The 21246-nt window shown below is 41.9% G+C and overlaps 1 protein-coding gene across 1 annotated transcript; it reads left to right on the forward strand.

Moving 5' to 3' along the window:
• The first annotated feature begins 194 nt into the window (after positions 1 to 194).
• On the forward strand, positions 195 to 7454 carry LOC132415138 (protein SLFN14-like). The gene is made up of 4 exons (XM_059998291.1): positions 195 to 1254; positions 2675 to 2803; positions 3701 to 4415; positions 6620 to 7454. Exons 1-4 carry the CDS (start codon positions 195 to 197, stop codon positions 7452 to 7454), a joined length of 2739 nt encoding a protein of 912 aa, XP_059854274.1.
• The last annotated feature ends 13792 nt before the right edge of the window (positions 7455 to 21246 follow it).

Below are 21246 nucleotides of genomic sequence, written 5' to 3' on the forward strand. Positions count from 1 at the left end.
TCTTGGCAAAGTTGTGAGAAAACAGTAATATCAAAGATGATTTCCAATGTTAAAATGTATCTCCAATAATCTAAAGCTTTGAAGAAAATTTTGTAATCTCTGTAATTCTTGTTAACGTAGAAGCAACATTTCTGTCCTAATTATTTATTGGAACCCCTTTCTGTCATTGTTTGGGGCACAGAAGGGCTGCTGAGATGGAGAGTCTCAAGATGGATACGGAAATGCTCTATCCTGAGATAATTGTAGAAGTGGGCAAAGTCACTCTTGGAGAAGAAAAAAGGAAGAAGATGACCAATAGCTATTTGAAAAGAACTGAGAATTCTAAAATCATCCAAGCGACATGTGCACTGTTAAATTCTGGAGGGGGTGTGATCAAAGCAGAGATTGATGATAAAACCTACAGTTACCGATTCCATGGGCTGGGACAGGACCTGGAAACTTCTTTTCAAAAGCTCCTTCCTTCAGGTTCACAGAAATACCTTGACTACATGCAGCAGGGGCACAATCTTATGATTTTTGTGAAGTCCTGGAGCCCAGATGTCTTCAGCCTCCCGCTAAGGATTTGCAGCTTGCGCTCCAATTTATTTCAGAGAGCTGTGACTTCCACCGTCAACTTGAGTGCCAGCAGTGCTCTGGAGCTCCTCCGAGAGAAGCAGTCCAGAGCTCAAAGAGGAAGATCAAAGGTGCAGGAGCTGCATTCTCAGAAAGCTCTTGACAAATACATTCAGGAAGAGGAAGATATGAGGATGTGTGCCTCAGAATTTGTTAAAAAAGATAAACTCATCTATAAGGAGAAACTCGACTTCAGTGAATCCACACATGTCGAGCTTAAAAGGTTCACCACCAAAAAGATCATCCCTCGGATTAAAGAAATGCTGCCCCATTATGTTTCTGCATTTGCCAACACCCATGGGGGATACCTAATTATCGGGGTGGATGATAAGAGCAAAGAAGTGTTTGGATGTAAGAGAGAAAAAGTGAACCCTGAATTATTAAAAAAAGAAATAGAAAACTGCATAGAAAAATTGCCTACATTCCACTTCTGCTGTGAGAAGCCAAAGGTGAATTTCACTACCAAAATCTTGAATGTGTACCAAAAAGATGTCCTGTATGGTCATGTCTGTGTGGTACACGTGGAGCCCTTCTGCTGTGTAGTATTCACAGAGGCCCCAGATTCCTGGGTCATCAGGGACAATTCTGTCACAAGGCTGACGGCTGAGCAGTGGGTAGCCATGATGCTGGATATTCAATCAGGTAAAGCGGACAAGACGTCATTGTCCAGTCAGCAGGGAGGAGCCCCTTCTCTGCCTTCTTTTGGGTATTTGGTCAATATTTTGGTTAGAGAATAGAAAGCTGGTTTTGCTTACAAATCTTCTATTAAAGGGTTATTTTCTAACATTTTTAGTTCCAAAGACTCAGAATATGAACTGTGTGAGGTCAAGAAATGCTTGGATTTTCATCTCTTTGGGGAAAGTTATAGTATGCCATCAGCCATGAATTCATGAAAGTTCCTTTTTATGCACTGTAAAGGTCTGCTGAAAAAAAAATTGCAGGCTGATAGTCTTAGTCTAAAACATTCATCAATAGTCTCTCTCTAAAGATGATATTTCAGAGAAATGTTGTTTAAGAAAGACTCTCCCCTAATTCTTTCAAGGGAAACTTGTTGACAAATTTGAATTGTTTCAGTAACATTAGGAGCCAGTACCTTGAACCACTAGGCTGAGGGCACCACCAAGTGGAGAAAAACTTAACGCAAAAGAAGGTGCCAGGTACGGGCCTCCCTCATGGCACAGTGGTTGAGAGTTGGCCTGCCGATGCAGAGGACACGGGTTCGCGCTCCGGTCCAGGATCCCACATGCCTCAGAGCGGTTGGGCCTGTGAGCCATGGCCGTTGAGCCTGCACGTCTAGAGCCTCTGCTCCACAACGGGAGAAGGCACAACAGTGAAAGGCCCACATACCTAAAAAAAAAAAAAAAAAAAAAAAAAGGTGCTGGGGAGGGGATGGTGGTGGGGGAGGAGGATTTCTTGTGTTTTCACTTCCTTACAGTTTTGCTGAGCATCAGCCCTGGTGATTTCACATCAATCCATAAAGGACTTAACGGGCTGAATGAAGTTTATCGGTTTGCCTTCATGGTCAGTAAGTTCCAGATTTGATAAAAGAAGCTCAGATCAAGCCTTCAGTGATTTTATTGACACATACACACACACACACATAAACCCCAAACTAGAGATCCTACTACTTTCCATTCCATCTAAACTTTGGGGTGGGGGGGACTTTAACAACTATAATAATATTTTTAAAATACTGTGCCTACTTTTTCTGACACCACCCTACCACCACCACTACCACCACTACTGGAAGCCTTTTCTTCTTAGAGGTGACCTGGAACCAGAATATTAGAGTTGGAAGGAACCTTAGGGATCACCTGCTCACCCTTGCAGGAGAGAGGTGAAATGACTTGCCCAAGATAAGTCACAGGTGACTTAGATGATGCATGGCCCTACAGGAGTCCCAGACCTCTTTTCCTAACATATGTGAACTGTTTGAGGCATAGAAAGAATGAGAACAGCTCAGGCATGACACACACCATATGTCAACAGTAGGAAGAGCAATAGAAACATTCTTTAACTTTTTTTTTTTCAATCTGAAACAACTCTCCATGGATTTGTTTAGCTCCTTCCAATTTGGCCGCAGACTACAGCCTTCACCTGATTTCACCAGCTTCATCTACACGAAGAAGCCCGTCATCTCCCATCAAAGTCCTGGAATTTAAGGGGGCTCTACAACAACGCTTGTTTCCAGGTATTCCTTCTTGATTTCAGCTGAGGGGATTATTTATTTTCTAAAATTAAGTTGGGAGGAATTGGTAGCAATTCATCCAAGCCTTTCTCCTTAGAGAAGATCAAATGTAGTGCTTAGCAGATACAATTGTCCTGAATTAATATACATGGCGAATTCTTGATTTCAGTCATCAAATCCACCCTACACCTCTGTGCGTTTTGGGCTTCCAGTCACAGATGGCTTTTGTTCTCCAAATATGAGAGAATACATTTGAAAGAGCTGCCCCCTGGCTTTCCAAGGCAGAAGGAGGTGAGCCTTGGGGTCACCTAGACTCTTCCTAAGGCAGAGTTTCTCAGTCTTGACCCTATTGATATTTAGATCAGATAATTCTTTGTTAGGGAGGCTGCCCTGAGAATTGTAGGATGTTTGGCCGCATTCCTGGCCTCTAGCCACTAGATGCCAGTGGCACCTCTCCAGCTATGAAAAATCAAAACATTTCCAGATATTGCCAAATATCCCATGGGGGCAAAATTGCCACAGGAAAAGGAAAGTTCTTAGTTTCCCAAAAGCATCAGGTTCTGTCTCTGTCTCTGTCTCTCTGTCTCTCTCTCACACACACACACACACACACACACCCTTAACAGGAAGGAATACCTTCCTAGTACTACTGGACCATTTGGGGTTGAGGACAGAGTGCTAGAAGGCTGTTCTGTGAAGACCCCTCCCTGATTGCCTTCCCCTGTATGAGAGCTGCCAGAAACAGTGACTTCTCAGCCCTGGCCTGTGAAGAGGAGATGCTTTCTTTGCAGACAAGGAAACCCATAGTTCCACGGCTAGGCTCATCTCTTCTTACGATGTTGCAGGAATACTTAAATATCCTTTGGAAATTTTAGTAACTTCTATTCCTTGCACTTTCAGTGACACAGGAAGAGATACAATTTAAACCAGAATCCCTCTGTAAGAAGCTCTTCTCAGATCATAAAGGACTGGAGAAATTAATGAAGACACAGATATATCCTTGTTCTCAGGGGTTTGTGATATTTTCCAAAAGCTGGGCTAGTGACATTGGCTTCAGGAAGGAGCAGAATGTCCTGTGTGATGCTCTCCTAATAGCAGTAAACAGCCCCCTTGTACTCTATACAATCTTAACAGACCCCACTTGGATTGGGGGGCTTATGTACGCCCGGAACACTGCTCGTCAATTAAAGCAGAAACTGGGAACTGTTGGTGGTTACACAGGGAAACTGTGTGTCATCCCAAGGCTGATATACCTGCCCAGCACACAGTGTAGACCACGTGAAATCCCCATGCACTATCCCCGAGCCTACAGGCTTGCTGATGAGGATGAAATGGAAAATTTGTTGCAGGCCCTTATCATGGTCTCACTCTGCTCTCGATCTCTTCTGAGTGACCAGCTGGGCTGCGAATATTTCAATTTGCTTGTAGCAGAGCAGTGCGAGCTGCTTTCAGAGAGCCTTCAGGAGACACGAGAATTGTTCCTCCACTGCTTTCCAGGAACCAGGAAGACTGCCCTGGCCATAAAGATCATGGAGAAAATTAAGGACTTGTTCCACTGCAAGCCCAAAGAGATCCTCTACGTTTGTGAAAGTGACGCCTTAAAGGATTTTGTGATGTAAGAGTTTCACTAACTAAACACATTTAATCAGTCTTTCAACAGTATCACACAAGTAATTTGTGTCTTTAGTTTAAGATTTTGCAATGCCTTTGCTGCATATGGACAAGAGCCCAAACTATATACACATTTGCAAGTGATCAAGTAGTTGAGCTAGAAAACGGCACTTTGCAATGTTCAGGCTTAAACATCTCATTAGAAATTAGCTACATATGCATAACTTTAAGTTTATATAACTAGAAACATTTTCCCCCCACAATCTATGGCCTTAAATTTAAGAAAGGTTGAAACGAACCTATCTTGTTTCACATATACTTTTTGCTTGATATTTAGTGCTTTAAAGTCATAGGGTCTTTCAGTCAATTAGACATTACACCTAATGGGAACTTGAATTTAAATACCATTTATTTCATTTATAAAATATTTTTACTTGTTTGACTTGTTCTGAGTCAATAATTTTAGAAAACATGCACATTTGCTTCTGATTTAAATCTTTAGCTTTCGATTTAGTAAAAGAAATTGGTTGTTAGTCAATCCAGCAACTGAGGGCTTTTAATTGACTTGCTTATTTATTCAACTAATCTTTTTGAACACTGTTTATATGCTAGGTACTGTGTACATTTAGTGTTAGAGGAGAAAAACATATTGCAGACCTTGCCGTAAAGCCCAATAAGAGAGACAAAGAGAAAAATAAGCAATGGGAGTGTTGTGTAACTATTATGATACTAAAGATATGCTTAACTTGGGCTGGATATTGGTCAGCAAATACTCCCCAGTGAAGGAGATCTTGACTTCCTTCTTAAGAAGTGAGTAGGAGAAGTGAATAAAGGCAAAGGGCACAGCAAGTGCAAAGGCATGGAGATTAGAGAATCATAATGGTAGGTCTGCCTGGAGCCATGAGGGACTGTGGGTATGCGACAGATGATGAACTTGCAAAGGAGGCAGATGCCAGACTATGAAGGATCTTGTAAACTGTGTTAAAGGCTACGTTCTTTATTACGCTTTACAGGTATAAGTTTTTTTGTTTTTTTTTTTTTTTTTTTTGCGGTACATGGGCCTCTCACTGTTGTGGCCTCTCCCTTTGCGGAGCACAGGCTCTGGACGCGCAGGCTCAGTGGCCATGGCTCACAGGCCCAGCCGCTCCGCAGTATGTGGGATCTTCCCAGACCGGGGCATGAACCCGTGTCCCCTGCATCGGCAGGCGGACTCTCAACCACTGCGCCACCAGGGAAGCCCCAGGTATAAGTTTTTAAATATCCCCAGTCAAAAGACAAATTCAATTCAACAAACATCTATGAACTTAATGTGAGTGGGTTACGGAGATGACTAAGAATCAATGCTTTTCTTCAAGAAGTCTACAGAGTCCAACCTGGAAGAGAGGAACGTGAATAGTTATGATTCAGGACATAGGGAGTAAAGCCCCAGGGACTGCACATGCAGTCCCACATCTGCAGGGATGGGTGATATGACTTGATTCCAAATTAGAGGTGGCAAGAAACAACCAACTTTGTTTTAAAAAAAAAAAGTATACACACACACACACACACACACGTATGCTAAAACATACTATAAAGGAAAATTGAGCTAAGTAAGTAGGATTGGTAGCTCCATAGAGGCAAAGACCCTGCAGACTTGGTACCCTACTTGACATGTCATGGAACTCAGCAACCTCTTAATGTTTTCCTTACCAAAATCTAAAGAGGCTTCTGCTTTTGTACTACAAGTAAGTGGGGAAATAGGATTTTCTTTAGAGGAACTTGTATGAGCCCATACCTCTTTTGCATACGAAAATTATGATATGCCTCTAGGTGACTGTTCTCCAGCTCTAAAAAAGACAGAAAGTAAAGAAATAGTAGTAACAAGTGTAAATTCCTTTTGATATTTCCTTTAGATGTAAGGAATTTACCTTCAGGGATTGTCAAGCAGCAGAAATGGACTATGGTAGAAATAATAAAATCTCCTACCTGGGTTCATTTCAAAAGTATCGCATGCAGATTCAACTTAATAACCCCAAAGAGTAGGGTTTGCAATTATGTATTCTGTCTATCAGGTAACTTGTAAGTAGAGCATTTTTGTAGTTATTGAATCAGTGAATCAGTCTCCAGATGAGAACCAGTCTCTAATGCTAATCCAGAGAATAATAAATGCATGGTATTTCCTTTGTTTATATGGCTGAAGCCCTATTTTCTCCTTCATCCTTACAGCCAGCAAACCACCTGCCAAGCTGTGACCCGGAAAACCTTCATGCAAGGGGAATTCTCAAAGATCAAACACATAGTGATGGATGAGACTGAGAATTTCTGCAGTAAATATGGTGACTGGTACATGAAGGCTAGGAGCATCACCCATCCAAAGGTGAGGGGCGCCGGAAGTGAAAATCTTCACCACGGGATTCTCTGGCTTTTTCTGGACCCTTTCCAAGTCCGTCATGCAGATATCAATGGCCTTCCCCCTCCATCTGCTCAGTTTCCTCGAAAAACAATCACCAATGGGATCCACTGTGCTCTGGACATAGCGATGCTGATGAAAGAAGAAATGAAGAGGATCAAAGAAAATCCTCACCCCAACGTGTCTCCAGACACATTGGCATCATTTAGGGAAGCTGCCTATGAGGAAGCAATGTGCGCTCAGGCTCTGCCTGGGGTGTGTGAGACAGAGACGAACCTGACCACAGAAGAAATTGCAAAACACGTGGCAGAAAGATGTCACAACCTGTTCCAATGTGGATATCTGCCCAAAGATATAGCAATTCTGTGCAGGAGAGGGGAGGACAGAGGACGCTATGAGCTTGCACTACTAAGAGCAATGGAATTATTTGAGACCCACGGAGCAGTGAAGGTCGTGTTCAGCCAGGTCTCTGGTGTTTTGGATGGTCACATCATTTTAGACAGTATTCAGCAGTTTTCAGGCCTGGAGAGGAATATTGTGTTTGGGCTCAGTCCGGAATATGCCCTGTCAGAGGAAGTTCATAAGCTCTGTTTTGCCTCGAGAGCCATTAAACACCTTTACCTGCTTTATGAAAAGAGGGCAACCTTCTGAAAATTATTTCAAACAGTACAGGAAGGGAGAAAGAGCAGAGTCCCTGCTCCCAGGCAGGTGGCAGCTATGCCTTTTCATGTGTTACAAGTGAGGAAATCAAGGCACAGTCAGAATAGCATGGAGCCACAGAAACATCTCTTGGGACTGGGCCTTTCAGTCTGTTTGCAGTGTCACTGTCCTTTTCCCACTCCACTCCACCTCTTCCCTGGTACTTATCACTGGTGCCTTGCCTCTGGTTTTTCTAGTCCAATCCAGCTTCCATCTTGTCAACCACAGAAGTCCTCCTCAAATACAGAACTGACTTTGTGACATCCCTGCTAATGTATCCCCAGGGAGTCCCCGCAGTCAAACCAAACTAATTTTCAAGGCTTTCCAGGATACACCCTGACTTACTGTCCTAATGCATCCTTTATTATACCTCTATCTCCCAGTGTTTCTAACGCACCCCAGCCTTGCTGGCCTATTTTGGGGATGGGGTAGGGTGCCCTCCAGGCACAAATCCAGGAGAAAGTGAGGAAATATTCTTTTTGGTTATAATTTCAGATAAAGCCCATCATCTTTCCAAGAGGTGGAAGAGCAGGCAGGGCTTGGAAAAGTGCTCTTAGCTGCCTCTCTGAACTGCTCAGGCCCCCAAGCCAGCCATCTGAACCTAGTGGTCGGCTCTCCTGATACTGGATTGAACAGAAGAACCTCCCCACTTACTCCTGTTGCTCCAGCTACCTGATATTTCATCATTTTTACCTTTCCTTGGGGGCTTTAAGGGTACTTTTAGATGGGAGAAAATAAAGTTCAGCAATTAGTTAGTTTTTGATGAAGCAAAAGATACCAGCGTGTTAACATTCGGAGAATGGGAAATGTGTGAATTCTCTAAAAATAAAGAGTCAAAAGTGGAGGAGGATTGAGGGAATGGAGAGAACAGGGGTCTGCTAAATTTTAGTCGTAAGCCTCAGTGCCATTTGACTTTGAACTATTTGCATACATTGTATAATTTTTGATAAAATAATTGATTTTTTAAACAAATTAATTGTTTTAAATATTGCATTTGAGAGTCTTTGTCAGTTCTATGCAGACAGTTTGGTCGGGCTCAAAGTAGAAGGCCTAATCCAGTGGTTCTCAACACTGGCTGCTCATTATAACCATCTGGGGAGCTTTAAAAAATAGCAGTGATCAGGCCAGAAACGAGACCAGTTAAATCAGCATCTCTGGGCATGGGCCTGGGCAACGGTATTTATTAAAAGTTGTCCAGGGACTTCCCTGACAGCGCAGTGGTTAAGAATCCGCCTGCCAATGCAGGGGACATGGGGTCAAGCCCTGGTCCGGGAAGATCCCACATGCTGTGGAGCAACTAAGCCCATGTGCCACAACTACTGAGCCTGTGCTCGAGAGACTGTGAGCCACAACTACTGAGCCCACATGCCACAACTACTGAAGCCCGCAAGCCTAGAGCCCATGCTCCGTAACAAGAAGCCACCGAAATGAGAAGCCCGCGCACCGCAACAAAGAGTAGCCCCTGCTCTCCACAACTAGAGAAAGCCCACACGCAGCAACGAAGACCCAATGCAGCCATAAATAAATAAATAAAAGTTGTCCAGATGATTCCAATGTGCCACCAGGGTTGAGAACTCATGAATCTTTCTTCTAGTCTGTTCTTTCTGGCCCCAAATGTATGTGTACAGATTTCTCTTCCCATTAGACTGTGAGACCCCTGACAGTAAGGATGGCACTTACACATCTTTATTATTTCCCTGAAAGTAACTAGTGCAGCACCTTGAACATGGCAGGTGCTCAGTAATTATTTACTGAATGGACTTGCTGCTTTCAGAAAATCAGAATCTACTAGGACAATGCTTCTAGCCAATAGAATGAATATCTAATTTTGGGGACTTCAAAGAGGTCAGTGTGGAGAATAATTAACACTGCCATAATGGAGAATAAGAGAATAAAGGAATTTAAACTGTTTTTAGGCAACAGCTAAAGGTCCATGTTGATGGAAGTTTGTTAGATTTGAGTTTGAGATTAGGAACTGGTGGAGACTAAGAATAAATGGCTAACTTGAATGTGCTTAGAATTCTACATTTTTCCTACAGACCCTTAATATAATAGATAAAACAATTTGTTTGGTGAAATAACATGCCTGCTGTGAGAAGCTTCTAAAACTTACTTTAAAAAAGAAAGGTACTATATTATGTAAGTTTGAGAAATGGAGAGAGGCAAAATAAACAGTTCTTAGCCACTTGTTATCCAGTCATGATTTTTTTCATTTTTGGTTATTTATTTCTATTCTTTGTTGACTTGCAAAAAATATTTTTACATAGTTATGATCAAGTTGTACAATCAATTTTATATCCTGTGCATGTGTTTTTTCCATGTAATCTTTTTGTGAGGCACTGTTGTAGACTGTATAATTCTTCCCAGTACTTCATCACTCCCTACACCTATACCATGTGTAGTTCCTGAGATTACAGCTGGAGTATATTTTCCACCCCCTTGATGTCAGCTTGGCTGTATGACTTTATTTAGCCAATGAAATGTTAGTAGTTGTGATGTGTACAGAGGCTTTACCCATTTCAGTGCTGGGTCTGCTCTCTTGGGCTTCTGCTACCACCTTGTGAAGATGATGTCTTGGGCAGCCCACTAGTCACGGAGGAATGAGAGATGTGAACTCAACTCATGGCTGGAGCCAAGTTCCACTGATCCCGACAAGATTAGCCAAAATCCAGCTGACCTGCAAATGCAGAAGTGAGAGAAAAAGACTTATTGTATGACTGAGATTCTAAGCTTGTTTGTTTTGCAGCAGTAGCTGACTAATGCAGGCATTTCCCCATGTTGTAGTGTAGTCTTCAAAATGATCATTTTTAATGGTTGCACAATATCCCAGAAGATTATACAAAATTTCAGTAATCATCCTCCTAATAATTTGGGTAACTAGCAATTTTACACTATTAAAATCAAGCCAGGCACATACTCTACTCAGGCATATGACCTTTTCTTTCCTTGGTATATTTATGAATCCCCAGAGGTGAGATGACTGGCTCAAAAAGGTGACCTTGATAAAAGATTCACCTTATTCGTACTGTACATAACAACATTCAGATTTGTTGCCTTAAACAAGAGAACAAAATGCTGACCAGGTTTTGATGACAAAAGAGGCACTGGCATCTCAGAAACAGGTGGCTCAGAGCACGCTGTCTGCATGCAGAGTAAAACCAAGGCCCATCACCATAACCCAGAACCTCAGAGGAGGAATCTAACTTGGAAAATTACAGACGGGAACATGAATTATGTAACCTTAACATTATATGTAAATAAAAAGCTCTCATCACTTGAAACCAATGTAGGGTGTTATCCCAGAGAAAAGAAAAGGCAGGATACCTCTAATCATCAATAGAACTCTTTTTTTTGGCCGCACTGCGTAGCTTGCGGAATCTTAGTTCCCCCGACCAGGGAGCGAATCCACGCCCCCTGCAGTGGAAGTGCGGAATCCTAACCACTGGACCGCCAGGGAATTCCCATATAGGACTTGTTTTGAAGAAAGACTGTGCCATCTATGAAATGGAAAGAGGAAGAACCAGAGAGGTAAACTAGATTTCTTATGAAGCTGAGCTGCCTCAGTTTCCCCATGGTTTGGGAGAGGCCGAACATCAAATTATTTTCAAGAAGCTTCAATTTCAAATAAGCACAAAATTTATAATAACCGTATGTTTCTATTTACTGAGATGTTACTACAACCAGCTACTATTTGCTAATGCTTTGTGTACATTCTCACAACAACTCATATGAGGTATACCATACACATGTTATCACCACTTCATAGATGGTAAAACTGAGGCGCAGAGAATTTAATTTTCTGAAAGGCACATGTCTAGTAAGTGTCCAAGCTGGATAAATAAACATTTAAATAGATTTAGTCATCTCAACTCTGAGAATGTAGAAATACTCTGAAGATACTCTCCAAAGGCGAGAATACTCATGTTTGCTAACAGGATCCTTGGTCAAGCTCTCAACTCTAGAAAGCATTGGCCTCCACTGCAAGTGAAAACAGCTGAGTAGTCTATACTGTTTCCTACACTTAATATCTGTCAGTTCTCCCAGAGCCTCCTGATCGTTCTAGAAAAATCTGAATTTCTTCTTCTGCAAAGCTCAGGATCAGACTCAGGTCATATTCCTGACCTGTCCAAAGCCAGGGACTCCTAACATGGACTGGCAAATCCCCTCCGAGGCTGCTGCATCTTGGCTTCTCCCAAGATTTAGTGTAAAATCCCCATTTTCCTCCTTTTTGCAAAGTCTTTTTGTGGGGGGAGGGGAGAAATATACATCTATCTTGCTCGTTTTCAAATGGAATGGGCATTTAAAAGTTCCAGAGACAATGTTTTCCTTCTGAATCTACCTCATGCACAAGCGGAAGGAGACTCAAGCTGCCTCTTAGTTCAGTATCTTCAGCTGACAGAGGTGACATGATTTTGAAATAAATGGGATCAGTTTTCAATTTTGTTCCTTCTTTCATTCTCAGCCTAAAATGGAAGTGAAGAATGAGGAATTAGGACACAGCCACTATGTTCATCCTCTTTTTATTGTTTATTGTTTCAGAATCATCTCAGACCATTTGCATTTAAAGTCCACCTTCACCTCTGCTTTAATCAGAGAAAGTTGTCTTCTTTGCCCAATTATACAGCTTGGAAGAAGCATGTCTTGGGTGGGGGGGAATGAGGGAAGCACGGGCTCCCTTCCAAGACAGCCAGATATGACAAATAAACCCCATCAGTCAATGGCTAATACATCAAAATGCCTCTACAGCTCCATCCCTGTATCCTCTGATATCTAAGATTATAGCTAACATATAGTGAGTGCTTACTATGTGTCAGATACTGTGCAAAATGTTTTAAATACCTTATATCTTTTCTCATCCCCTCAATCTTTGAATTATGTATAGCAGCCTCAAGCAAGGTAGGATAAAGTCGTGTTAAGAGCTTGACTCCTAGGGTCAGATTGACCAGAGCTTTGAATTCCAACCGTATTTCTTAATCGGCTGAATGACCTCAGGCAAGTTAATTTCCCCCTTTAAGACTCAGCTTTCTCATTTGTAAAACAGAAATAAAATTCATACCTATGCCTTAGATAAAGATGAAGGTTGAAATAAATAATATATTTAAATAAAGCCTGGCATATGGAAGGCTCTCAATAAATTTTGGCCCTGATTAGCTTTAATTTACAGTTGAGGAAAATGTGCCTTGCCTGAGACCACCTAGTAAATTCTGAACCCAAGATCTGAACCCATGTCTGCCTGACTCCAAAGTCTACTTTAGCCTCTTTGCTATTCTGCCTTCCTGCACGTCAAAGTTAAATGCATGAGTCTCCATGTTCACAGTAATTTATTTGCTTTGATATGGAGACTAGGATTGGATATACTCAGAATATTTGTGATATTAAGCAACATGGCTCTTGTTAGCTTCTAAAACTTTTCTACAAAATCTGTATGATAACAAAAATGACTCACATAACAGAAATGTTTAGGGAAAAGTGATTTCTACAGTAAGAAACTTTAAAAATATACCTTTCATGGGGCTTCCCTGGTGGCGCAGTGGTTAAGAATCCGCCTGCCAATGCAGGAGACACGGGTTTGAGCCCTGGTCTGGGAAAATCCCACATGCTGCAGAGTAACTAAGCCCGTGCGCGACAACTACTGAGCCTGCGCTCAAGAGCCTGCGAGCCACGACTACTGAAGCCCACGTGCCTAGAGCCTGTGCTCCACAACAAGAGAAGCCACCGCAGTGAGAAGCCCGCACACCACAATGAAGAGGAGCCCCCGCTCGCCGCAGAGAAATGCCTGCGTGCAGCAACGAAGACCCAACACAGCCAAAAATAAAATAAATAAATAAATAAAATAAAATTATTTAAATATATATATATATCTTTCATTATGAGATCTATATAATGACATTACAGAAAGATTAAAAAGTAGAGAATGACAATGGAATATTACTCAGCCATAAAAAGAAACGAAATTGAGTTATTTGTAGGGAGATGGATGGACCTAGAGTCTGTCATACAGAGTGAAGTAAGTCAGAAAGAGAAAAACAAATACCGTATGCTAACACATATATACGGAATCTAAAAAAAAAAACAAAGGTTCTGAAGAACCTAGGGGCAGGACAGGAATAAAGACGCAGACATAGAGAATGGACTTGAGGACACGGGGAGGGGGAAGGGTAAGCTGGGACGAAGTGAGAGAGTGGCATGGACATATATATACTACCAAATGTAAAACAGATAGCTAGTGGGAAGCAGCTGCATAGCACAGGGAGATGAGCTCTGTGCTTTGTGACCACCTAGAGGGGTGGGACAGGGAGGGTGGGAGGGAGATGGAAGAGGGAGGAGATATGTGGGTGTAGGTATATGTATAGCTGATTCACTTTGTTATAAAGCAGAAACTAACAGACCATTGTAAAGCAATTATACTCCAATAAAGATGTTAAAAAAAAAAAAAGTAGACAATGACAGGGAATTCCCTGGTGGTCCAGAGATTAGGACTCCATGCTTTCACTGCTGAAGGCCCAGGTTTGATCCTTGGTCTGAGGACTAAGGTCCCACAAGCTGTGTGATATGGCCAAAAAAAAAAAAAAGGTAGAGAATGAGAAAACTCCTTCCTACCGCTGTATCATACAGCTGCTTCCACTTTTGCTTATTCATTTCCAGTGTTAGTCCATTGGCAGATATATTTTAGCAAAGTTGTAATCATAGTATACACTGTGTTTTGCATCCTGTTGGGGTCAGTTGTTCTGGAGGCCCCTTCCCACTCTGCAGTTTCCCACTGAGACACTGTCCACATTACAGCCTAAGGAGGGGTGATTCCCGGCACAGCAGATCCTCTAATGTTCCAGTTGATTTCTTAGCCAAACCCACCTGAATTCACGCCTACAGAAAGAAAGATGATGATGGGCAAGTAAAAGATACAGAAGCTCTTCACCAAACTCCATCACATACGGAGGTAGGGGTGGAGTGAAGACATTTTAGGCAACTCAGCAACAGAGTAACATGATTAGGACGGACGCATTCTTCTCCCCTCATTTCCCCACAGGTCAGTGTGAGAAGCTGCCATTGGTGGTTGTGCCCTCCCTCAAGGGTGCCTGTTGCCAGGCACACAATGCAGGAGGTCTGTATAACAGACTCTGTTCATTCAAAGCTACCTAAACAGTGTTGTCCAAATTTTCCTGATAAGAATCACCTGGTGTGGTTGTTAAAATTCCAGATCCTAGGCCCCTCTCAGCTTTAGGGCAGGGGCCTAAGACTGGAATTTGGAGATCATTTAGGAAACGTTGTATTGACTGTTGAAATGGGTGGAGACTGTGACTGAATTACAGGAAGAACACCCACTCACTACTTACAGTGCTACCCAGGAATGACCAGAACGTCCATCAGACTGAGCTTGGAGGAAGTACCCATGTACTTGTGTGGGTTTCAGAGCCAAATGTGACAAGGTTCAAATATAGCCTCAGGTACCCAAATGTGATCTGGGCAGGTTAACTGCTCTTTCTTACATAAAATGGAAATAATAATATAGCCATGTCTCAGACAGTTGTCATAAAGATTCAATGCTGTGTTCCATGTGCTTGGTACAAAATCCAAGTGTCGACAAACAGTAGCTATTAAACCACCACTAAATTCTCAGTGCCTGGCATGTGATGAAACACTGCTACTTAACCTTTCTGAAGCTTAGTTTCTTCCTAGGTATAAGAGATGTTGGGAAGGGGGAAATTTCCCCCCTACCCCTCGAGTTCTTTTAGCTGAAGATTGACACAAGACAAATTAACAGGAGAAAAAAAATTAATTAGAATGCAGAGAGGTCTCATAGAAATGCCTCCCCAAGCGACCAAAGAAGGCTGTTCATATAACATTTTTAGACAGAGAAACAATTATTTGTGAAGATTTAACAAAGGGGTTTGTGCTTGGGGTAGCCGACTCAGGAAGGAACAGAGTTTGCTTATTCGGCTTTCTTAGCCTTGAATTCCTTAACTGGTGATAAGGATACTTTCTAATCTCCTGGTATAGAGAGGATACTTTGACACGGGAGATTTCTTTTCTACTTTCTGGGGGAAAACGGGGGGGTGGGGTGGTCAGAATGTTTTTTTTTAATATCAGTCTTTCCCCCACCACCTGTTTCTCAAGTAGTTTTCACTCAGAATTATCAATATGCCATTGTGGCATATCTTGGGGCAGCCTACTCTGAACCCCAACACAGGGGTACTATGAAATGCTGGCCTAATACTAAATCCTCTGTAAATGGTGGCTCTTAAGACATGCCCTGGAGATTAGATAGTAATAATATATCAGTGTTTATTTCCTGACTTTGATGACTGTCTTGTGGTTATGTAGAATAATGTGTTCAGGGATAATGGGAAATCAGGTTAGTAATTTACTTTCGAATAATTCAAGAAAAAGTTATTTACAACTGTACTTGCAAATTTTCTGCCAGTTTGAAATTGTTTCCAAATAAAAACATTATACAAAAATGTACACTATTAATAATGTACTATTTATAATATAATATGTACTTCTTTGATTTTCATTTCTGATATAAACCAAGATACCTTGTAGAGAGATAAGAGAAAAATGTGAAGAAATGGCAATAAATCCAATTGTTAATTACTAAAAAACAAAAAGACATCCCCTGGACCCTGCTGAGTTTTTCTCACTGGACACGTCTCAGGTATAATTTTTTTAAAAAATGCTGTGTCTCTGGGACAATTTGTGGGATGTATTGCTTTTGTGCAATCAGATTATTACCTGCTCTGTTTGCCACATGTAGGCAATGTCATGAAGTGATAATGCTCGCCATATTAGAACCAGATTTGGTACAAACTGGATTTGTGTGGCAGTCTGTAATAGTAGTAATTTCTAGGACAATTCACCATGAATAGTGAGCTGAAAGATTGTAACAATGGGAGACAGGAAATATGGGAGTCCAGTAGTTCCCGAACCTGGCTGACCATAGAATCACCTGGGAATCCTAAAAATACAGATTCATTGTTTGCTGCATCGTGTCTGGGGAGAAGCCTGAGAACCTGCTTTTTTTTTTTTGTTTTTTTCTCTTTTTAAAAAATTTTTAGTTTTTTTTTATTATTATTTATTTATTTATTTTTGGTACGCGGGCCTCTCACTGTTGTGGCCTCTTCCGTTGCGGAGCACAAGCTCCAGCCGCGCAGGCTCAGCGGCCATGGCTCACGGGCCCAGCCGCTTCGCGGCATGTGGGATCTTCCCGGACCGGGGCACGAACCTGTGTCGCCTGCATCGGCAGGCAGACTCTCAACCACTGCGCCACCAGGGAAGCCCTTTAGTTTATTTTTATTTAAAAAAAAAATTTAGAATCTGCATTTTTAAAAAGTGTGCTGAAAGGTTCTGATGAGCAGCCAAGACTGGGAACTAATTATTTGGTTGTAGTGTAGAACCTGATAGTTGACGTTTTTTCTTTCCTTACTCATTTTAAAGATGTCTATCTTGATTAAACACATTGCCAGCCACCTCCCGGCAATGAGGAGGCTCTTTTGTTTTTGTGAGCTTGGTTGATTTCATAACTGACCATTTGGGTTGCTGGACTTTCTTTGTGTTTTGTCTTTTTTTTTTTTTTTTGCAGTACGCGGGCGTCTTACTGCTGCAGCCTCTCCTGCCACAGAGTACAGGCTCCGGACGCGCAGGCTCAGCGGCCATGGCTCACCGGCCCAGCCGCCCCGAGGGAAGAACCCGCGTCCCCTGCATCGGCAGGCGGATTCCCAACCACTGCGCCACCAGAGAAGCCCCTGTGTTTTGTCTGTTTTGGTCACACGGCTTGTGGGATCTTAGTTCCTGACCAGGGATTGAACCCAAGCCCTTGGCAGTGAAAACACTGAGTCCCAACCACTGGAGCGCCAGGGAATTCCCCGTGGGTCACTGTTTTTCGCTTTTTTTTTTTTTTATTTCTTCCTGTTTTAAATTTCCGCCCTTATGTTTCAAGTTCACCAATAGGGAGCCCGCCAAACTCTAAGCTCCCATCCTCCACCCCAGAGAAAGCGGAACCCCAGGCCAGCATGTTCTCCTTTTCTCTCTACCCACAACCTCGCTGTGTGGCCCCAGGTCTGCTGTGTATTTCCAGATCCTGTAAGTAATAACCCTTTATTTTTTTCAAAGGTTCCTGATGGTTATTGCTGAAGGGTGTCTCGCAGTCATAATAAGAACGAGAAGGGCCAGTCAATTCCCTTTGGTGCACGACACCTTTTCTCAATATTAAAAATTATTGCTGGGCTTCCCTGGTGGCGCAGTGGTTGAGAATCCGCCTGTCGATGCTAGGGGACACAGGTTCGTGCCCCGGTCCGGGAAGATCCCACATGTCGCGGAGAGGCTGGGCCCGTGAGCCATGGCTACTGAACCTGCGCGTCCGGAGCCTGTGCTCTGCAACGGGAGTAGGCCGCAACAGTGAGAGGCCCGCGTACAGCAAAAAAAAAAAAAAAAAAAAGATTGCTAAGTCTATACTGTAATAATTTTTGCAGTCTATAAGGATGGCTACCCAAAAGAAACCAAAAAAGAGCTCCAGGGGACTGTGATTTGTGTAGGCTGTAGAGGGAAGCTGCAGATCAAAGTAGTAAGTAGAAGAAACTTAATCAAAACAATACTAACAGTATTAGCAGTCAAATCAATAACAGGAAACCCAGCAGCAGTTTCAACAGGATTTAACTGCAACTGTTGGGCTTATAGAGGCTACCAGAAAAATTAAGTGAGAAGGTCAACGAGATGCACTGCTTAATTACCTATCTGACTCTAGCACTGCTTTCTTTTCCTTATTGCATTAAACATTTCTCGAGTAATACAGGCATAATGTACAAAATAACAATTTCTCCTCCCCTTACCATCTTCCTTTCCAATTCTACTCCCCAGGGTGAAATCCTTAATAATAGTTTGATGTGTATCCAAACAGGTTTTTCTGTAGTCTTGTTCTCCAAGAAGTTTAAAGTTTCAAGCCAGAACTAACTCACTTTTCACCTACTTATTAAAAGGACAAATTTCTATTGATAGAAAGGCAATATTCAGCCCCGCCCCCGGCCCTTGAGGCTGGAAAGACAGCCACTAAGAGGCAAATGCCTTCTAATTAGTTTTCTGAGAAACTGAAACCTAAAAGACAGAAGCATGTTTACCTTTGGTTTCAGGAAACCAGGTTTAAAAAGGCAGGGAACATTCTCGTTTCCCTTCTTAAGGAAATAAAAATTTCTTCTGGGCTTGCTTTTGTTAAGCTGCAGACACCCAAACAGGTCAGGACTCAGGTGTTTTCAGCACCCAGACCCTAAGGAATCTTCTAATTCGCTAGGTAGGTAGAGACTGCCTGGAGAGACCTGAGCCATGCCTGTTCAACAGAAAAGATGGGCTGAAAAAACGACCACAGAACCCTAAGATAAAAATCCACCCTGCGGCTAGAGACCCTTCCAGATATATCTACTTTAGGCAAGAGAGGCTGAGGTGGACCTGTTATGCCCACATTTTTCTTAAGTGAAATAGACAGGAGAACTGGCCCTTAGATGGGACTCACCTTCTAGCTGAGGCCAGGGATGCAGGATTCCAGCCAGACAACCTGACAGAGGTCTGAGACAGTGCTGTAGAGAGTTATAAGGTGGACTGATCAACGAACTATCTGGAAACAAACTTTCAGATGGGACAGGGAGGAGCTAGAGTCTTGGTGGGAAGGGGTGACTGTGACAAAGGATTCTTTGTCAGGTACCCAATTGGTTGATCTCTACAGAAAGGGTTTTCTTGTTTTTCATAATGTATACACTTTCATTTTCAGAAAAAAACTTTAAAATATATTGACCCGGAAGCTCTGACCTAGTTGGATTTTCCAGGTTATTTTTTGCAAGTGTGTCAAAAATTCATTTAGTTATTTTGTTTACCAACATTTATTAAAGCACTGGAAAATAACTTGCCCAACTTTATTTTTTATTTATTTTTTTAATAGAAAGTTCTCTAAGTCTTTTTATTATTATTACTGAGATATAACTGACATGTAACACTGTATTACTTTAAGGTATACAGCACAATGATTTGATATATGTATATATTGCAAAGTGATTACTACAAAAAGTTTAGTTAACATCTGTGACCACACATAGTTACATTTTTTTCTTATGATGAGAACTTTTAAGATATACTCTTTTAGCAACTTTCAAATATACAGTAAAGTATTCTTAACTGTAGTCACCATGCTGTGCATTATATCCCAGGACTTATTTATAACTGGAAGTTTGTACCTTTTGACCACCTTAACACATTTCACCCTCCCTTCCCTCACTTCTGGCAACCACCGATCTGTTCTATGAGTTCAGTTTATTGTCATTTTTTAAGATTCCACATATAAGTAAGATCATACAGCATTTGTCTTTCTGACTTATTTTACTTAGCATAATACCCTCAAGGTCCATCCATGTTGTCACAAATGGCAATATTTCCTTCCTTTTATGGTTGAGTAATATTCCATCATATATACACACCACATTTTCTTTATCTACTTATGGACAATTAGGTTGTTTCCACATCTTGGCTATTGTGAATAATTTTTTTTTTATTTTCATTGGAGTATAGTTGCTTTACAATAGTGTATTAGTTTATACTGTACAGCAACTTCCCAACTTTAACAAGTTGCTTCTTCTAATCTTTTTGGAGATAGGGCACGAATGAATGTAAAATTAGGAATAATTCAGCAAGTGGATGGTTGAGAAATTTACCACTCTATAATAGGAAAAAAATCATCTGTGATAATAGATACTTATTTTCCTAGGCACAGGCAACACCTACAGATATTCTGGGTATCTTGCAGACATCAACTGCCATACTCATTTTTACAACATAAATATGTTTTTATTACTGCAGCCATAGATGTAAGGTGATTTTTTAGACCCAAATTAAATGAGGACAAACTACTAGAGAGTATACTTACAGCATTGATGTGGGGAAAAGAAATAAGTCAGAGAAGGTCATCTAATCCTGAGCAGGTCATAACTTCTCTGGTTTGAGTCTTCATCTTTGAAATACAAGATAGCATAATGCCTGGGGCAGACAGAGCCAGGTCTGAGGTTGTGGGTCTCCTCTGTCCAGGGTCTGATTGTTTGTTTGTTTGTGGATTCCAATTTTCTCAGCCCCGGGGACTCATAACCCTTCCCCATTCCATTCTTCCCCTTGGGCCCACACGCAGAGGCTCTGCTTCTCAGACTAGCTTTTCCCAAGCTGCGCGCGCACGCACGCTCAAGAAACCCTTCCGGTTGGGGGCGGGGAAGCAGGAAAAGACAAACCAAAACGCCAGGTGGGGGAGGTGCAGGGCGCAGGCGCAGAGCCGAAGGGCAGGAGTGCTCAAGTGCGAGCAGTGAGCCCGAGAGGGAAGGACTCGTTTGTGCGTGTTGAGCGCGGGAGAGCGGGACTCGGGTTTTTTTGGGGTGTGCGTGTGTGTGTGTGTGTGTGTGTGTGTGTGTGTGTGTGTGATGTTACCTTAAGACTCTTAGATTATACACTAATATGTGTGTGTGTGTGAGATGTTACCTTAAGACTCTAAGATTATACACTAATATGTATAAAATAAATAACTAATGAGAACCTGCTGTATAGCACAGGGAACTCTACTTAGTGCTCTGTGGAGACCTAAATGAAAAGGAAATGCAAAAAAGACGGGATGTATGTATACATATGGCCGATTCACTTCGCTTTACAGTAGAAACTAACACAACATTGTGAAACAACTATACCCCAAGTAAAAAATAAATTAAAATCCAAGAATTTCGTGAAGAAA

The sequence above is a fragment of the Delphinus delphis genome, chromosome 19 (assembly GCF_949987515.2).
Source record: "Delphinus delphis chromosome 19, mDelDel1.2, whole genome shotgun sequence".
In the NCBI taxonomy this organism is placed as follows: Eukaryota; Metazoa; Chordata; class Mammalia; order Artiodactyla; family Delphinidae; genus Delphinus; species Delphinus delphis.

Bases quoted from the DNA above. Each gene is read 5' to 3' on its own strand.
- LOC132415138 (XM_059998291.1), top strand. From the start codon at position 195: ATGGAGAGTCTCAAGATGGATACGGAAATGCTCTATCCTGAGATAATT. The intron at 1,255-2,674 runs GTAAAGCGGACA...GGATTTGTTTAG, and splicing joins GATGCTGGATATTCAATCAG to CTCCTTCCAATTTGGCCGCA. The intron at 2,804-3,700 runs GTATTCCTTCTT...TTGCACTTTCAG, and splicing joins ACAACAACGCTTGTTTCCAG to TGACACAGGAAGAGATACAA.